General features: G+C 43.1%; 1 protein-coding gene across 5 annotated transcripts; it reads right to left on the reverse strand.

The window, feature by feature from the left end:
* Positions 1 to 550: 550 nt before the first annotated feature.
* Positions 551 to 7,493, reverse strand: LOC133552672 (RNA-binding motif protein, X chromosome-like). 5 transcript variants are annotated; one of them, XR_009806743.1, is made up of 6 exons: positions 7,377 to 7,472; positions 5,621 to 5,825; positions 4,479 to 4,607; positions 1,572 to 1,773; positions 1,324 to 1,471; positions 551 to 1,242 (listed from the first exon to the last, which is right to left on the reverse strand). XR_009806743.1 is itself a non-coding variant. In XM_061900038.1 (6 exons), the coding sequence occupies exons 2-6, from the start codon at positions 4,585 to 4,587 to the stop codon at positions 1,076 to 1,078; spliced, it is 540 nt and encodes a 179-aa protein (XP_061756022.1). In that variant the 5' UTR covers positions 4,588 to 4,607; positions 5,621 to 6,673; the 3' UTR covers positions 551 to 1,075. The 5 variants fall into 5 exon arrangements, 1 of the variants encoding a protein (XP_061756022.1); XR_009806742.1 differs by having other exon boundaries at positions 7,193 to 7,434; XM_061900038.1 differs by lacking the exon at positions 7,377 to 7,472 and having other exon boundaries at positions 1,570 to 1,617; positions 1,706 to 1,773; positions 5,621 to 6,673.
* Positions 7,494 to 16,640: the final 9,147 nt, after the last annotated feature.

A 16,640-nucleotide genomic window follows, 5' to 3' on the forward strand; every position in this document is an offset into this window, starting at 1 on the left:
AATTTAAGTTGCATTTGTCTATTTGACACATCTTTATTTGATATGACTATAAACAAAATACGGAATAAATGTCCAACTTGCTAAAACACCAAAATTGTGTGGGGGGGGTTGAATAATTTTGATCACAACTGTAAGTGATGAAGATAAAGATTGTAAAAGCCAACAGGGGTAAAAGTTAGGACCACAGTCCAGATTGTGGTCAAATGGACAGTGGCTATACAGTATTATACAAGTCTTAATTTAGTCTAGCTTTCCAACACAAAATTGTAAAATTAAAGCAATCAGTGTAAACATGATCATTTAATGGGGACGGCGTGGCGCAGTGAGAGTGGCCGTGTGCTACCAGAGGGTCCCTGGTTCAATCCCCACCTAGTACCAACCTCATCACGTCCCTTGTGTCCTGAGCAAGACACTTCACCCTTGCTCCTGATGGGTGCTGGTTAGCGCCTTGCATGGCAGCTCCCTCCATCAGTGTGTGAATGGGTAAACGTGGAAGTAGTGTCAAAGCGCTTTGAGTACCTTGAAGGTAGAAAAGCGCAATACAAGTAAAACCCATTTATCATTATTTATTTATTTAAAGGGAAGAATACAAAATATCAATAGAAAGTATCAAGACAGAATCAACTCTCTGCTGCTGCAGCAGGAATTGATTAACGTGAACCCCGACTTAAACCAGTTGAAAAACTTAATGGGGTGTTACCATTTAGTGGTCAATTGTACAGAATATGTACTGAACTGTGCAATCTATTAATAAAACTTTCCATCAATCAATCAACAATCAGCAACAGAGAAACAGTCTATAGGTTCCTAAGATACATAGATATCTAATGTATTCTTACGTTGTTTATGTAAGATATAAACATGTATATATAACCTAATCATTTTGTTTCTTGAACTTAAAAATAGCTTAGCTTACCATTTTTTTACCCCTTTTTTAGGACCACATTTCCAGTTTTGATCTCTGACGTCTGGTCACTTATAGTATATAAGAATATTGTATTATTGTCAAGCGAACTATGAATAATAAAACATGTGTCCTTTATTATAGCCACACGTATAACAAAAAAGGGGGTATTCAGTTAGGTAAAATGAATGAAATGCGCTGAGAGTTTAAGCTCCTGCCAAATGAATTGTACTGAGTGGAGCGGATCACCACTTCAAGATGGCGGCCCCGCGTCTCATCAAAGTAAGTAGGCATAGGAGGTCCTCGAAAATAGTGTTCTCTTCCGTCGTCATAGTAGTCTGCAAGCACAGAAAATTTACGTACACATCAAGGGTAAGACCAAGGTAAATTTATCATTCTTCAATGTGATTTTTTTTTACCTCTAGATGGTGGGCCTCTCATACCCCCCCTGGACCCGCGCATGCCTCTAGGTGGACCACGACTGCGCATGGGTGGCCCTCGTCTACCCCTGGACTGAAACTGAGGCTTGGTTGCTTGCTCCACTTTAATATACTTTCCATCAAGAGACTATGGAGGGAAATGGCAGAAGCAAAATGACCACACCATACTAAAAATCTAAATTGATTTTTTTCTCATAGATGGCTTGTGTACGGTAAAAATGATGCACCTTTTTCATTCATCTCCCGTGTCGCGTCCTTTGCATCGGCTGGGTTCTCCATCCATCCATCCATTTTCTACCGCTTATTCCCTTTCGGGGTCGCTGGCGCCTATCTCAGCTACAATCGGGCGGAAGGCGGAGGCTGGGTTCTCGTACGTCACAAATGCAAAGCCCCTCGACCTGTTAGTTTCATGGTCTTTCATCAAATTAACTGTAAAAAGGAAATAAAAAGGTTACACAAATCACATGTTGCACATTCAAGTTTCACAAAGCACAAACATGTGTTGTTGCCAATCATCATTGTCGATATATGTTACATGAACCTCAAAGCACTGCTTTCAAAGGAAACTTTTTTCTCCCTTCAAACCACCAACAGCAAGATTTTTTGTGTACTCAAAATGGGCGTTTTGGGGTACAAAACATAAGACAAAAGACAACTATAATCGGTGTTCATGTCCCAAGGACCCCATCTAGTCATAAAAATCGCATCCCATAGGAAATTTTTGGGGTCCCACTTTTTTGTAGGTGTCTTGAAAACAAATGTTAAATGTATCCGGTTATATCTCACATTATATATTGTGTTTTGGAAAACATTTTGTCATAAACTTTATTCATTAAAACAATTAAAGAAAATAAATGTTTATGCATATGTATTCGGTTTTAAACATTCATTCACTTTCTTCTTACCTTCATGGATCTAAACTTTACCGCTGCTTGTATTTTTTCTGTTATTATTTAATAGGTTGTAAGTGAATTTATTGCAGTATAAAAGTGTAAAAAGTTTTTTGTTTGGGTCATGAAATCATGATAATGGTGTACCAGGGCATACATGCATATGACAATGCACTTAATTATTCTCCCCCCTATGGATATCATCAGTCCTTTCAGTCCTTTAAAAAGCGCAAAATCTGCACTTTCAAGGCAAATATTGCCAACAAACTTAGAATTGGCAAGGTAATTTCGATGTCATACAGTGGCACTCAATGCCTCTAGCATTCCATCTCTGGCTTGGTGATGGCCATAAGCTGTGTTCCCCTTTAAGAATGGCGGTATGTGGGGTGAGTAAGTTAGGAGAGGGAGCGCTAGCATGTTCAGGAGTGTTAATAGCATAATGGATGTCCACCTGGCTTTATGGAAAACCCACCATGTGATTCCGCCCAAAGAGCGGGACTGTAGGGAGGTAAACTGGAGGGTGTTTCTTGGTGCCTGGTGAGGCTGGATCTTTGACCATCGGTGCACCCGGTCGTAAAGGTGTTCTTTCCATCAGCCCTTTTACGTGGCGTGTAAAACATCTTTCACCTTCATAAGTCCGCCATTTTCTGAAAAGTGGCTCCTGGAGCCAGTTTTCATTGAAGCTTGTCTTCTTGGGTTTATTGCTCGCCGTGACCAAAACAATAAGACCCGGGAGTCCTAATACCGGAAGTGCAGTATTTGTCATCGATCAAAATTGAAGAAATTGTATTGGAAAGTGCATTACTTTGAAGTCGACCAATAACTAATAATTTGACCTGCAGTATATAAAACAAAACACCAGCAGAAAACGATAATTGGTAAAAAAAAATGAGAAAAAAGAAAACCTGAGCCCAGGGGACGCGTGGACTTCCGGAATTTCGTGTCCTTTCTGATTTAAGTCCCATCTTAAAACTAGTTTGTATACTCTAGCCTTTAAATAGACCCCCCTTTGAGACCAGTTGATCTGCTGTGTCTTTTCTGCTTTGCCACCCTCTTCTTAGTGGAGGAGCGGGGACAGGTTCGGGGCCACGGGCGCAGCGCTGGCTGTCCTGGGTCCGGACCCAGGGCAGACCACTCATCTGTGCATCGGTTGGGAACGTCTCTGCGCCGCTGACCCGTCTCCACTCGGGATGGTCTCCTGCTGGCCCCACTATGGACTGGACTCTTGCTATTATGTTACATCCACCATGGACCAGACTCTCAGAATATTATGCTAGATCCACTCGACGTCCATTGCCCCGGTCGCCCAGAGGTGGGGGTCCCACAAATGTGGTCCCCGTGGCGTGGACCCCGACTTAAACCAGTTCAAAAACTTATTGGGGTGTTACCATTTAGTCCTATCTTAAAACTAATTTGTATACTCTAGCCTTTAAATAGACCCCCCTTTGAGACCAGTTGATCTGCTGTGTCTTTTCTGCTTTGCCACCCTCTTCTTAGTGGAGGGGCAAAGATCCACTATAACGCCAACACTATATAATAAACAAAATACTCTGGTTAATGTGCAAAATACATTTATATTGATATATTTAGTTCATTTCCTCACATAGCAGGTCCATTCTATGTGGCTGTGCGCAACCCGAGGGTCCCTGGTTCAATCCCCACCTAGACACTTCACCCTTGCTCCTGATGGGTGCTGGTTAGCGCCTTGCGTGGCAGCTTCCTCCGTCAGTGTGTGAATGTGTGTGAATGGGTAAATGTGGAAGTATTGTCAAAGCGCTTTGAGTACCTTGAAGGTATCATTTATTTATTTATGTTATCCGATTGGGTTGAGTTTTTCCTTGTCCTGAGTTGGGATTTGAGCCGAGGATGTCATTGTGGCGCGTGCAGCCTTTTGGAACACTCGTGATTTAGGGCTGTTAAGTAAACATTGATTGAATGCGTAAAAAGACACAAAAAGTTTGCTAACGCCAACACTATATAATAAACACAATACTCTGGTTAATGTGCAAAATACATTTATATTGATATATTTAGTTCATTTCCTCACACTGTAAAAACAGCACGGCAAATGAGAAGCAAATAACAAAATGGATGTCTCTTCCATCCATGAACTATTCCACGTGCACTTCAGTCATCGTTTCTTTCAAGGGCAAATGTATATTATGCAAGTGTAATTTACCTAGCCTTTCTTTGTAAGTAATATGGGTTCATATAGTGGAAGAAGAGTAGGCTTTTTAAACTTACTTTCAGAAATCCTGCCATATTTGCCGAAGTACTGCTCGAGGGCCCCCTCCGTGGTCTCGATGTTCAGACCGACGATCAACAGCTTTCCCGGCCGGTCTGCTTCCGCCATGGTCGAGAAAAAAAGTCCCACTAAAACAAGTAAAGTAAAGTACCAATGATTGTCACACACATACTAGATGTGGCAAAATTATTCTCTGCATTTGACCCATCACCCTTGATCACCCCCTGGGAGGTGAGGAGAGCAGTGGGCAGCAGCGGTGTTGCGCCCGGGAATCATTTATGGTGATTTAACCCCCAATTCCAACCCTTAATGCTGAGTGCCAAGCAGGGAGGTAATTGGTCCCATTTTTATAGTCTTTGGTATGACTCGGCCGGGATTTGAACTCACAACCTACCGATCTCAGGGCAGACACTCTAACCACTAGGTGACTGAGTAGAACATTGAATGAATAAGTCAACCGTCGTCGTGTGCAGTATTAAAAAGCAAAAATAAGAACGAGCTTAAAAAGTAGATGTGTTTCTGTTAAGAGGAGTTCAACTGTGGAACAGCTTGGATGAATCCTTAAAATGTTCCAGTTCCATTCACACATTTAAAAAACACTTTAAGACCATTGTCTTGAAAAAATATATCACTCTCGAATCAACATTGTGATTAAAGGCCTACTGAAATGAGATTTTCTTATTTAAACGGGAATAGCAGGTCCATTCTATGTGTCATACTTGATCATTTCGCGATATTGCCATATTTTTGCTGAAAGGATTTAGTAGAGAACATCGACAATAACGTTCGCAACTTTTGGTCGCTAACAGAAAAGCCCTGCCTTTACCGGAAGTCGCAGACGATGACGTCACCGGTTGATGCATCCTCACATTGTTTTTAATGGGAGCCTCCAACAAAAAGAGCTATTCGGACTGAGAAAGACAATTTCCCCATTAATTTGAGCGAGGATGAAAGATTCGTGTTTGAGGATATTGATAGCGACGGACTACAAAAAAAAAATAACAATCAAGTAAAAAAAAAAAAAAAAGGCGATTGCATTGGGACGGATTCAGATGTTTTTAGACACATTTACTAGAATAATTCTGGGAAATCCCTTATCTTTCTATTGTGTTGCTAGTAGTTTAGTGAGTTTATTAGTTACCTGATAGTCGGAAAGGTGTATCCACGGGTGTGTTGACGCCAGTGTCTGAAAGCAGTCGACGGCAGCTGTACGGACGGCACAAGCTCAGCTGATCTCCAGTAAGTGGCGACTTTTTACCACAATTTTCTCACTGGAAACTGCTGGTTGACAAGTGGTCGGGATCCATGTTTGCTTGACCGCTCTGATCCATAGTAAAGTTTCACCTCTGGGAATATTAAACAAGGAATCACTGTGTGTTTGTGTGGCTAAAGGCTAAAGCTTCCCAACTCCATCTTTCTATGACTTCTCCATTATTAATTGAACCAATTGCAAAAGATTCAGCAACACAGATGTCCAAAATACTGTGTAATTATGCGGTTAAAGCAGACGACTTTAAACTGTGTGTGTGTGTGTGTGTGTGCAGCGCTAATATTTTCTAACAGTCCGTGACGTTACGCGTACACGTCAGCATTCTGCGACGTTTTTAACAGGACACTTCGGGGGAAATTTAGAATTGTAATTTAGTAAACTAAAAAGGCCGTATTGGCATGTGTTGCAATGTTAATATATAAACTATCAGACTGCGTGGTTGGTAGTAGTGGCTTTCAGTAGGCCTTTAAGACCATTGTCTTGAAAAAATAAATCACTCTTGCATCAACATTGAGATTAATGTTAATTAAAAATTAAAACTTGGGATATAAATAATATTGGAAGTATAATTGTTTGTATATCTAGTATACAATTGGTGCGAAGGTTTAATACGTGGGCTTCACGGTGGAAGAGGGGTTAGTGGGTCTGCCTCGCAATACGAAGGTCCTGCAGTCCTGGATCTTTCTGTGTGGAGTTTGCATGTTCTCCCCGTGAATGCGTGGGTTCCCTCCGGGTACTCCGGCTTCCTCCCACTTCCAAAGACATGCACTTGGGGATAGGTTGATTGGCAACACTAAATTGGCCCTAGTGTGTGAATGGGAGTGTGAATGTTGTCTGTCTATCTGTGTTGGATGAGGAGGCGACTTGCATTGGGACGGATTCAGATGTTTTTAGACACATTTACTAGAATAATTCTGGGAAATCCCTTATCTTTCTATTGTGTTGCTAGTAGTTTAGTGAGTTTAATGTTACCTGATAGTCGAAAAGGTGTATCCACGGGTGTACCCCGCCTTCCGCCCGATTGTAGCTGAGATAGGCGCCAGCGCCCCCCGCGACCCCGAAAGGGAATAAGCGGTAGAAAATGGATGGATGGGGGTTTAATACGTGTGGAAGGATATTTCACATGCCTTTACTGTGTATATAATTGAACTACGTTCATGTTGTGTTTTCACAATGTGTTGTGCAAAGGACATTTTAAAATTTTCGGAAGTTTATATTTATTTGGTACTTGACATTGCTTATAGGGTTAGGCGCAATACGTTTTCAACTTCAGCCTAAACTTTTTCGGTCTGCAACATTTTTTTTTCATTTTATGTATGTAAAACTGTTTTGTTTGTTGACCGAAGAACAATACAACTTGAAACATAATGACAAGGACAGTATTATGATGTATCAGTGTGCAGTATTATGAGGACAAGCACAGTATTATGTTATATCACCTACCTTCAGTTTTTGAAAGCACAAAATGGCGATTACCGCGCTCCCCGACTTCCGGAACTAAGCAGGCGAGACGTGAACAATACGATGCCTTGTCGACCACTTGGTGTAGTTTAAGATGAAGTCAGCATGTATGTTTATCTCGGCCTAAGTAGTAGAAAGCAAGTTTGCCACACTAGCTCTCACTCACCTCGCCGAGCACACTTTGTCACTCCTTGATGAAACACTTCTTCTTTTCTTACACACGAATGGCCAGCAAACACACGCAGAAGCTGGATATCGCCACCTGTCGGTTAGGAGATACTATTGCATCGCCACGGTGCCAATTACAACACGCTTCTCTCCCTTTCCGTTGGATGAATGATTTCAAATTATGAATACCATCTAGGAAAATGTTTAAAAGTAGAAAATAAAATTAAATTATTGTGTTTATTAGAGAAATGTCAAATGTTTCCAATAAATTCAGTGTTTTTTGTTTTTGTTTTTTAGATTAGATTAGATTAGATAGTACTTTATTTATTCCGTCAGGAAAATTAAAATTTTCAGCACAATCCCATTCAAGATCAGACAAACATTACAGGGAGACAGAACAGGATCGCTGACGGGTCCAGCGCCCCTTACAAAAAAGATGACATACAGGTAAACATGAAGATTAAAATAAAATTTAAAAAAATCGGTCTTAGCCTGGGCCCTGTAGTGGGGGTGCAGACTGAGGCCAAGGAAAAAAAAACAAACAAACAAAAAAAAAAAACAACAACTCATAGCCATAGTACACATCCCTCTTCCATGTGTGTAAGAGGCAAACATCAAACATCAAAGAACACAGAGGACATTAAAGACATTAAAGCAGCAGATACAACCAGACACTTCTACATACAGCTATGAATAAAAAGTAAAAGAAACGTATACACTGTGGTGGCCTCTGCGGTGTTCCACGCCATCGTCCGCTGGGGAGGAGGGAGCATGGCCAGAGACAGGAGCAGACCCAACAAAGCGACCAAGACAGCCGACTCCACTCTCGGCCAATGTCCAATCCGCATGGACGAGCGAGGATACGTCCAAAGGGACTGAGGTGTCCGACACCTGCTCACCCAGTCGAGACACCGCGAAGCCTCTCCGTCCCAGCGCTCAGTGCTAGCTCCTCAGTCCTGTCCCCTCATCCGCATCTCCTCCAGTCCCTCCAAACAGACTCCGGTGTAGCAGAGACCCAGCAGCTGGTCTCCATGGCCAAAAGGCTCCCGGGAGGCAGATCCAAAAAGTCCACAAAAAAAAGCACCACAGAGGTCACGAAAGTGCCACCCCTTGTCACACAGTCCCAAAGGGTCCCGGACCATAATGCAAACAAATATAATAACACATGAAAACAAGAGGGAAACACAAAAGGATGACACAAGAGCACAGAGCTCCTGCCTACAGCAGCCACTACAGCAGCGCCATCTTGGAAAAAAAACAAAACAAAAAAAAAACATCCATCTTCTTCTGCTTATCCGCTTATCCGAGGTCGGGTCGCGGGGGCAGCAGCCTAAGCAGGGAAGCCCAGACATCCCTTTCCCCAGCCACTTTGTCTAGTTCTTCCCGGGGGATACCGAGGCGTTCCCAGATCAGCCGGGAGACATAGTCTTCCCAACGTGTCCTCGGTCTTCCTCGTGCCCTCCTACCGGTTGGACGTGCCCTAGACACCTCACTAGGGAGGCTTTTGGGTGGCATCCTGACCAGATGCCCACACCACCTCATCTGACTCCTCTCGATGTGGAGGAGCAGCGGCTTTACTTTGAACTCTTCCCGGATGACAGAGCTTCTCACCCTATCTCTAAGGGAGAGCTCCACCACACGGCGGAGGAAACTCATTTGATCCGCTTGTACCCGTGATCTTATCCTTTCAGTCATGACCCAAAGCTCATGACCATAGGTGAGGATGGGAACGTAGATCGACAGGTAAATTGAGAGCTTTGCCTTCCAGCTCAGCTCCTTCTTCACCACAACAGATCGGTACAAGGTCCACATTACTGAAGACGCCGCACCGATCCGCCTGTCGATCTCACGATACACTCTTCCCCCACTCGTGAACAAGACTCCTAGGTACTTGAACTCCTCCACTTGGGGCAGAGTCTCCTCCCCAACCCGGAGATGGCACTCCACCCTTTTCCGGGCGAGAACCATGGACTCGGACTTGGAGGTGCTGATTCTCATTCCGGTCGCTTCACACTCGGCTGCGAACCGATCCAGTAAGAGCTGAAGATCCCGGTCAGATGAAGCCATCAGGACTACATCATCTGCAAAAAGCAGAGACCTAATCCTGCAGCCACCAAACCAGAACCCCTCAACGCCTTGACTGCGCCTTGAAATTCTGTCCATAAAAGTTATGAACAGAATCGGTGACAAAGGACAGGCTTGGCGGAGTCCAACCCTCACTGGAAACGGGTCCGACTTACTGCCGGCAATGCGGACCAAGCTCTGACACTGATCATACAGGGAGCGGACCGCCACAATCAGACAGTCCGATACCCCATACTCTCTGAGCACTCCCCAAAGGACTTCCCGAGGGACACGGTCCAATGTCTTCTCCAAGTCCACAAAGCACATGTAGACTGGTTGGAAAAACTCCCATGTACCCTCAAGAACCCTGCCAAGAGTATAGAGCTGGTCCACAGTTCCACGACCAGGACGAAAACGGCACTATCCGGCGTAGCCTCCTCTCAAGTACACCTGAATAAACCTTACCGGGAAGCCTGAGGAGTGTGATCCCACGATAGTTGGAACACACCCTCCGGTCCACCACCCCGCTCTGCCGGGTTAGGGTTTTGTTTTTTTTTGTTTTTACTTTTTATCCATTGAGGGTTGGACTCCGCCTAGGCTGCCCTTTGTCACCCATTCTGTTCATAACGTTTATGGACAGAATTTTTAGGCGCAGTCAGGGTGTTGAGGGGATCCGGTTTGGTGGCTGCAGGATTAGGTCTCTGCTTTTTTGCAGATGATGTGGTCCTGATGGCTTCATCTGGCCAGGATCTTCAGCTCTCACTGGATCGGTTGCCGCCAAGTGTGAAGCGACTGGGATGAGAATCAGCACCTCCAAGTCCGAGTCCATGGTTCTCACCCGGAAAAGGGTGGAGTTCCATCTCCGGGTTGGGGAGGAGACCCTGCCCTAAGTGGACCCTAAGTGAATCCTAAGTGCCCCAAGTACCTCAGAGTCTTGTTCACAAGTGAGGGAAGAGTGGATCGAGAAAAAATAGTACATTTAAAGATTGAAAAAAAGTCACACATTTAAAAGATAGAAAAATCCCTCAAGTCATTCATAGAAACATCCATCCATCCATTTTCTACCGCTTATTCCCTTCTGGGGTGTCGGGGGGCGCTGGCGCCTATCTCAGCTACAATCGGGCGGAAGGCGGGGTACACCCTGGACAAGTCGTCACCTCATCGCAGGGCCAACACAGATAGACAGACAACATTCACACTCACATTCACACACTATGGCCAATTTAGTGTTATGATATTTGAGTATGTAATGCAGGGCTATTTGTGGTTTGTATATAATGGAAAGTTGTATTAAGAAATACTGAACAATACAATTATACAAAACATAAATAAAAGCTATATTATCTGTATTTTTTTTAACTGCACAGCATATTTTAATCTATAGTAGATTGTTGTTTTTTTAAGATATATTTAACAAATATGCAAGTAACCTTGTAAGACAGGGTGTCAAAAGTGTGGCCCGGGGGCCATTTACGGCCCGCAGGTCATTCTTTAACGGCCCCACGGCACATTTAAAAAAAAAACAATTGAAAAAAATAAAAAACATAAAAAGTGGTATAAAAGTGCAAACAGGGGAAATGTAACAAGAAAATGTTGCAATGTTTTCATAACACATGAATCAAAATCAATGTCATTTTGAATTATTGACCTATTCAAGGCTTCAATTACGTCACATTAAATCGTCCACTTTGAGATATTTTTTGGGGAAAATGTTGCATATTTTGTGTTTTGCCATATAAAAAAACTGAACTGTTTTTTTTTTAAAGAAGGGCCTAAATCAAACAAAAAATATAAACAACAATACAATTTAAAATTGACGGATGAATCTGAAGTTGATCTCGAGATTATTGTGCTGAAAGTAAACAATAAAAAAAAATTATAATTTATTTTTTAACACTTTAATGAGTAGGAACACTTTTGGATCCCCGATTATTTTAGTGTGATTTGTTTTTAAGTGTCATTGCTCAAAAAATAATAATGAATCAAAATCCAAAATTAAGGCTCCGATTATTATATAATCTCAAATATTCCACCTAATAAAGTTATTGGGTGAACATATTGCATGTTTGGTGTTTTTTCCTTTTTTTTCCCCTAATGTTGAACTAGATCAGTGGTTCTCAAATGGGGGTACGCGTACCCCTGGGGGTACTTGAAGGTATGCCAAGGGGTACGTGAGATTTAAAAAAATATATGCTAAAAATAGCAACAATTCAAACATCCTTTATAAATCTATTTATTGAATAATACTTCAACAATATATGAATGTAAGTTCATAAACTGTGAAAAGAAATGCAACAATGCAATATTCAGTGTTGACAGCTAGATTTTTTTGTGGACATGTTCCATAAATATTGATGTTAAAGATTTCTTTTTTTGTGAAGAAATGTTTAGAATGAAGTTGATGAGTCCAGATGGATCTCTATTACAATCCCCAAAGAGGGCTCTTTAAGTTGATGATTACTTCTATGTGTCGAAATCTTTATTTACAATTGAATCACTTGTTTATTTTTCAACAAGTTTTTAGTTATTTTTATATCTTTTTTTCCAAATAGTCCAAGAAAAACCACTACAAATGAGCAATATTTTGCACTGTTATACAATTTAATAAATCAGAAACTGATGACATAGTGCTGTATTTTACTTCTTGATTTATTTTTTTCAACCAGAAATACTTTGGTCTGACTCGGGGGTACTTGAATTAAAATAATGTTCACAGGGGATACATCACTGAAAAAAGGTTGAGAACCACACAGTGGTTCTTAACCTGGGTTCGATCGAACCTTAGGGGTTCGGTGAGTCGGGCTCAGGGGTTCGGCTGAGGTCAAAATACACCCGACTTATCGTGTAAATAAAAACTTCTCCCTATCGGCTTATTACAGATACGGCAACAGCAGAAGTCAGACTGATTTGCAGGTGGGTAATTTGTTGTGAGTTTATGCGCTGTGCACGTTTTGTTGTTTGAACGAGGTGATGTTCATGCACGGTTCATTTTGTGCACCAGTAAAAAACATGGTAACACTTTAGTATGGGGAACACATATTCACCATCAATTAGTTGCTTATTAACATGCAAATTAGTAAGATATTGGCTCCTAACTAGTCACTATTAAGTACTTATTAATGCCTTATTCGGTGTGGCCTTATTATAACCCTAACCCGAACCCGAACCAAATAACTTTAAATTAAGTCTTTGTTACTTAGAATATGTTTAGTGTGACGCCCAAAAAACGGAAATGCTGATTATCGGTCCTGCTAGACACCGACCTCTATTTAATAATACAACTTTAGCATTTGACAACCAAATAATAAAACAAGGTGACTCGGTAAAAAATCTGGGTATTATCTTCGACCCAACTCTCTCCTTTGAGTCACACATTAAAAGCGTTACTAAAACGGCCTTCTTTCATCTCCGTAATATCGCTAAAATTCGCTCCATTCTGTCCACTAAAGACGCCGAGATCATTATCCATGCGTTTGTTACGTCTCGTCTCGATTACTGTAACATATTATTTTCGGGTCTCCCCATGTCTAGCATTAAAAGATTACAGTTGGTACAAAATGCGGCTGCTAGACTTTTGACAAGAACAAGAAAGTTTGATCATATTACGCCTGTACTGGCTTACCTGCTCTGGCTTCCTGTGTACTTAAGATGTGACTTTAAGGTTTTACTACTTACGTATAAAATACTACACGGTCTAGCTCCAGCCTATCTTGCCGATTGTATTGTACCATATGTCCCGGCAAGAAATCTGCGTTCAAAAGACTCCGGCTTATTAGTGATTCCTAGAGCCCCAAAAAAAGTCTGCGGGCTATAGAGCGTTTTCATTTCAGGCTCCAGTACTCTGGAATGCCCTCCTGGTAACAGTTCGAGATGCTACCTCAGTAGAAGCATTTAAGTCTCACCTTAAAACTCATCTGTATACTCTAGCCTTTAAATAGACCTCCTTTTTAGACCAGTTGATCTGCCGCTTCTTTTCTTTCACCTATGTCACCCCCTCCCTTGTGGAGGGGGTCCGGTCCGATGACCATGGATGAAGTACTGGCTGTCCAGAGTCGAGACCCAGGATGGATCGCTCGCCTGTATCGATTGGGGACATCTCTACGCTGCTGATCCGCCTCCGCTTGAGATGGTCTCCTGTGGACGGGACTCTCGCTGCTGTCTTGGATCCGCTTTGAACTGAACTCTCGCGGCTGTGTTGGAGCCACTATGGATTGAACTTTTCACAGTATCATGTTAGACCCGCTCGACATCCATTGCTTTCGGTCCCCTAGAGGGGGGGGGGGGGGGTTGCCCACATCTGAGGTCCTCTCCAAGGTTTCTCGTAGTCAGCATTGTCACTGGCGTCCCACTGGATGTGAATTCTCCCTGCCCACTGGGTGTGAGTTTTCCTTGCCCTTTTGTGGGTTCTTCCGAGGATGTTTCAGTCGTAATGATTTGTGCAGTCATTTGAGACATTTGTGATTTGGGGCTATATAAATAAACATTGATTGATTGATTGATGTTTCCCCAGTGTCTAAAAAACTCCAAATTAAGTATTTGTTACTTAGAATATGTTCCTATGGTGGTACCAAAAACATATAACTTTTTGTCTTGAATTTGGAAAAAAAAGGAGGGTTCGGTGAAAGCGCATATGAAATTGGTGGGGTTCGGTACCTCCAACAAGGTTTAGAACATAGGTGTCAAACTCTGGCCCTTGAGGCAATATCAAATTAACATTAGAGCTGTTCCGCCGCTGTAACACCACATTCACCGCTAATACTCATACTCGTCAACCCTCCCAATTTTCCCGGGAGACTCCCGAAGTTCAGTGCCCCCTCCCGAATTTCTCCCGATTTCCACCTGGACAATAATATTGGGGGCGGGCCTTAAAAGCACTGCTTTTGGCGTTCTCTACATGTTGCCACGTCCAATTTTCTTCCATAAAAACAGCGTGCCGGCCCACTCACATAGTATATGCGGCTCATACACACACACAAGTGTATGCAAAGCATACTTGGTCAACAGCCATACAGGTCACACTGAGGGTGGCCGTATAAAGAAGGTTAACACTGTTACAAATATGCGCCACACTGTTAACCCACAGCAAACAAGAATGACAAACACATTTTGAGAGAACATCCGCACCGTAACACAACATAAACACAACCGGACAAATACCCAGAGCCCCTTGCATCACGGGACGCTACACTATACCACCAAACCCCGCCCCAACTCAAACCCGCCGCCGAAAAAAGGCATTAAATTTGTGTTTTTATTTTATTTTATATGCCATGGATAGTTTTGAATTATTATTATTTGAAACTGGATTTTGCATGTCTCTATAAAGTTATATAACTTGCTTGGTCAATATTCAATGCAAAACTTGTTTGGGTCCCTACATTTCAGGGACGGCGTGGCGCAGTGGGTGAGTGGCCGTGCGCAACCCGAGGGTCCCTGGTTCAAATCCCACTTATTACCAACGTCGTCACGTCCGATGTGTCCTGAGCAAGACACTTCACCCTTGCTCCTATGGGTGCTGGTTGGCGCCTTGCATGGCAGCTCCCTCCATCAGTGTGTGAATGTGTTTGTGAATGGGTATCAATCAATCAATCATCAATCAATGTTTATTTATATAGCCCCAAATCACAAATGTCTCAAAGGACTGCACAAATCATTACGACTACAACATTCTCGGAAGAACCCACAAAAGGGCAAAGAAAACTCACACCCAGTGGGCAGGGAGAATTCACATCCAGTGGGACGCCAGTGACAATGCTGACTATGAGAAACCTTGGAGAGGACCTCAGATGTGGGCAACCCCCCCCTCTAGGGGACCGAAAGCAATGGATGTCGAGCGGTTCTAACATGATACTGTGAAAGTTCAATCCATAGTGGCTCCAACACAGCCGCGAGAGTTCAGTTCAAGCGGATCCAAGACAGCAGCGAGAGTCCCGTCCACAGGAGACCATCTCAAGCGGAGGTAAATGTGGAAGTAATGTCAAAGCGCTTTGAGTACCTTGAAAGTAGAAAAGCGCTATACAAATACAACCCATTTATCATTTATTTATTTATTTAATAAAGGGTTAATTTGTTCAACCTCGGCCCGCGGCTTTGTTCAGTTTTAAATTTTGTCCCACTCTGTATTTGAGTTTGACACCCCTGCTTTAGAACAACTGATCTATATATTTAAAACCTGAATAATGACACATTTTTGCACATTTTTAGGGCTTCACGGTGGCAGAGGGGTTAGTGCGTCTGCCTCACAATATGAAGGTCCTGCAGTCCTGGGTTCAAATCCAGGCTGGGGATCTTTCTGTGTGGATTTTGCATGTTCTCCCCGTGAATGCGTGGGTTCCCTCCGGGTACTCCGGCTTCCTCCCACTTCCAAAGACATGCACCTGGGGATAGGTTGATTGGCAACACTAAATTGGCCCTAGAGTGTGAATGTTGTCTGTCTATCTGTGTTGGCCCTGCGATGAGGCGGCGACTTGTCCAGGGTGTACCCCGCCTTCCGCCCGATTGTAGCTGAGATAGGCGCCAGCACCCCCCGCGACCCGGAAAGGGAATAAGCGGTAGAAAATGGATGGATGGACACATTTTTATTTATTCTTTTACCAAAACCCTTAGGGGTCCCTGGGATCATAACCATTTTCTACCGCTTATTCCCTTTTGGGGTCGCGGGGGGCGCTGGCGCCTATCTCAGCCACAATCGGGCGGAAGGCGGGGTACACCCTGGACAAGTCGCCACCTCATCGCAGGGCCAACACAGATAGACAGACAACATTCACACTCACATTCAAACACTAGGGCCAATTTAGTGTTGCCAATCAACCTATCCCCAGGTGCATGTTTTTGGAAGTGGGAGGAAGCCGGAGTACCCGGAGGGAACCCACGCATTCACGGGGAGAACGTGCAAACTCCACACAGAAAGATCCCGAGCCTGGATTTGAACCCAGGACTGCAGGACCTTCATATTGTGAGGCAGACGCACTAACACCTATGCCACCGTGAAGCCTGAGTGGTGGCCTAAAAGTATATTATATATATATATATATTGCATTGGTTTTTAAAATAAAAAATATGAAAATGGCCCCCGCTTGCTTTGATTTTTCAGTGTGCGGCCCTCAGTGGAAAAAGTTTGGACACCCCTGTTGTAAGATGTCTATGATCGATCTCGTCATACCAATACCACCCGGAAGTCGATGATGTCGATATCGGC

This window comes from Nerophis ophidion, linkage group LG05 (genome assembly GCF_033978795.1).
Source record: "Nerophis ophidion isolate RoL-2023_Sa linkage group LG05, RoL_Noph_v1.0, whole genome shotgun sequence".
NCBI classification, from domain to species: Eukaryota; Metazoa; Chordata; class Actinopteri; order Syngnathiformes; family Syngnathidae; genus Nerophis; species Nerophis ophidion.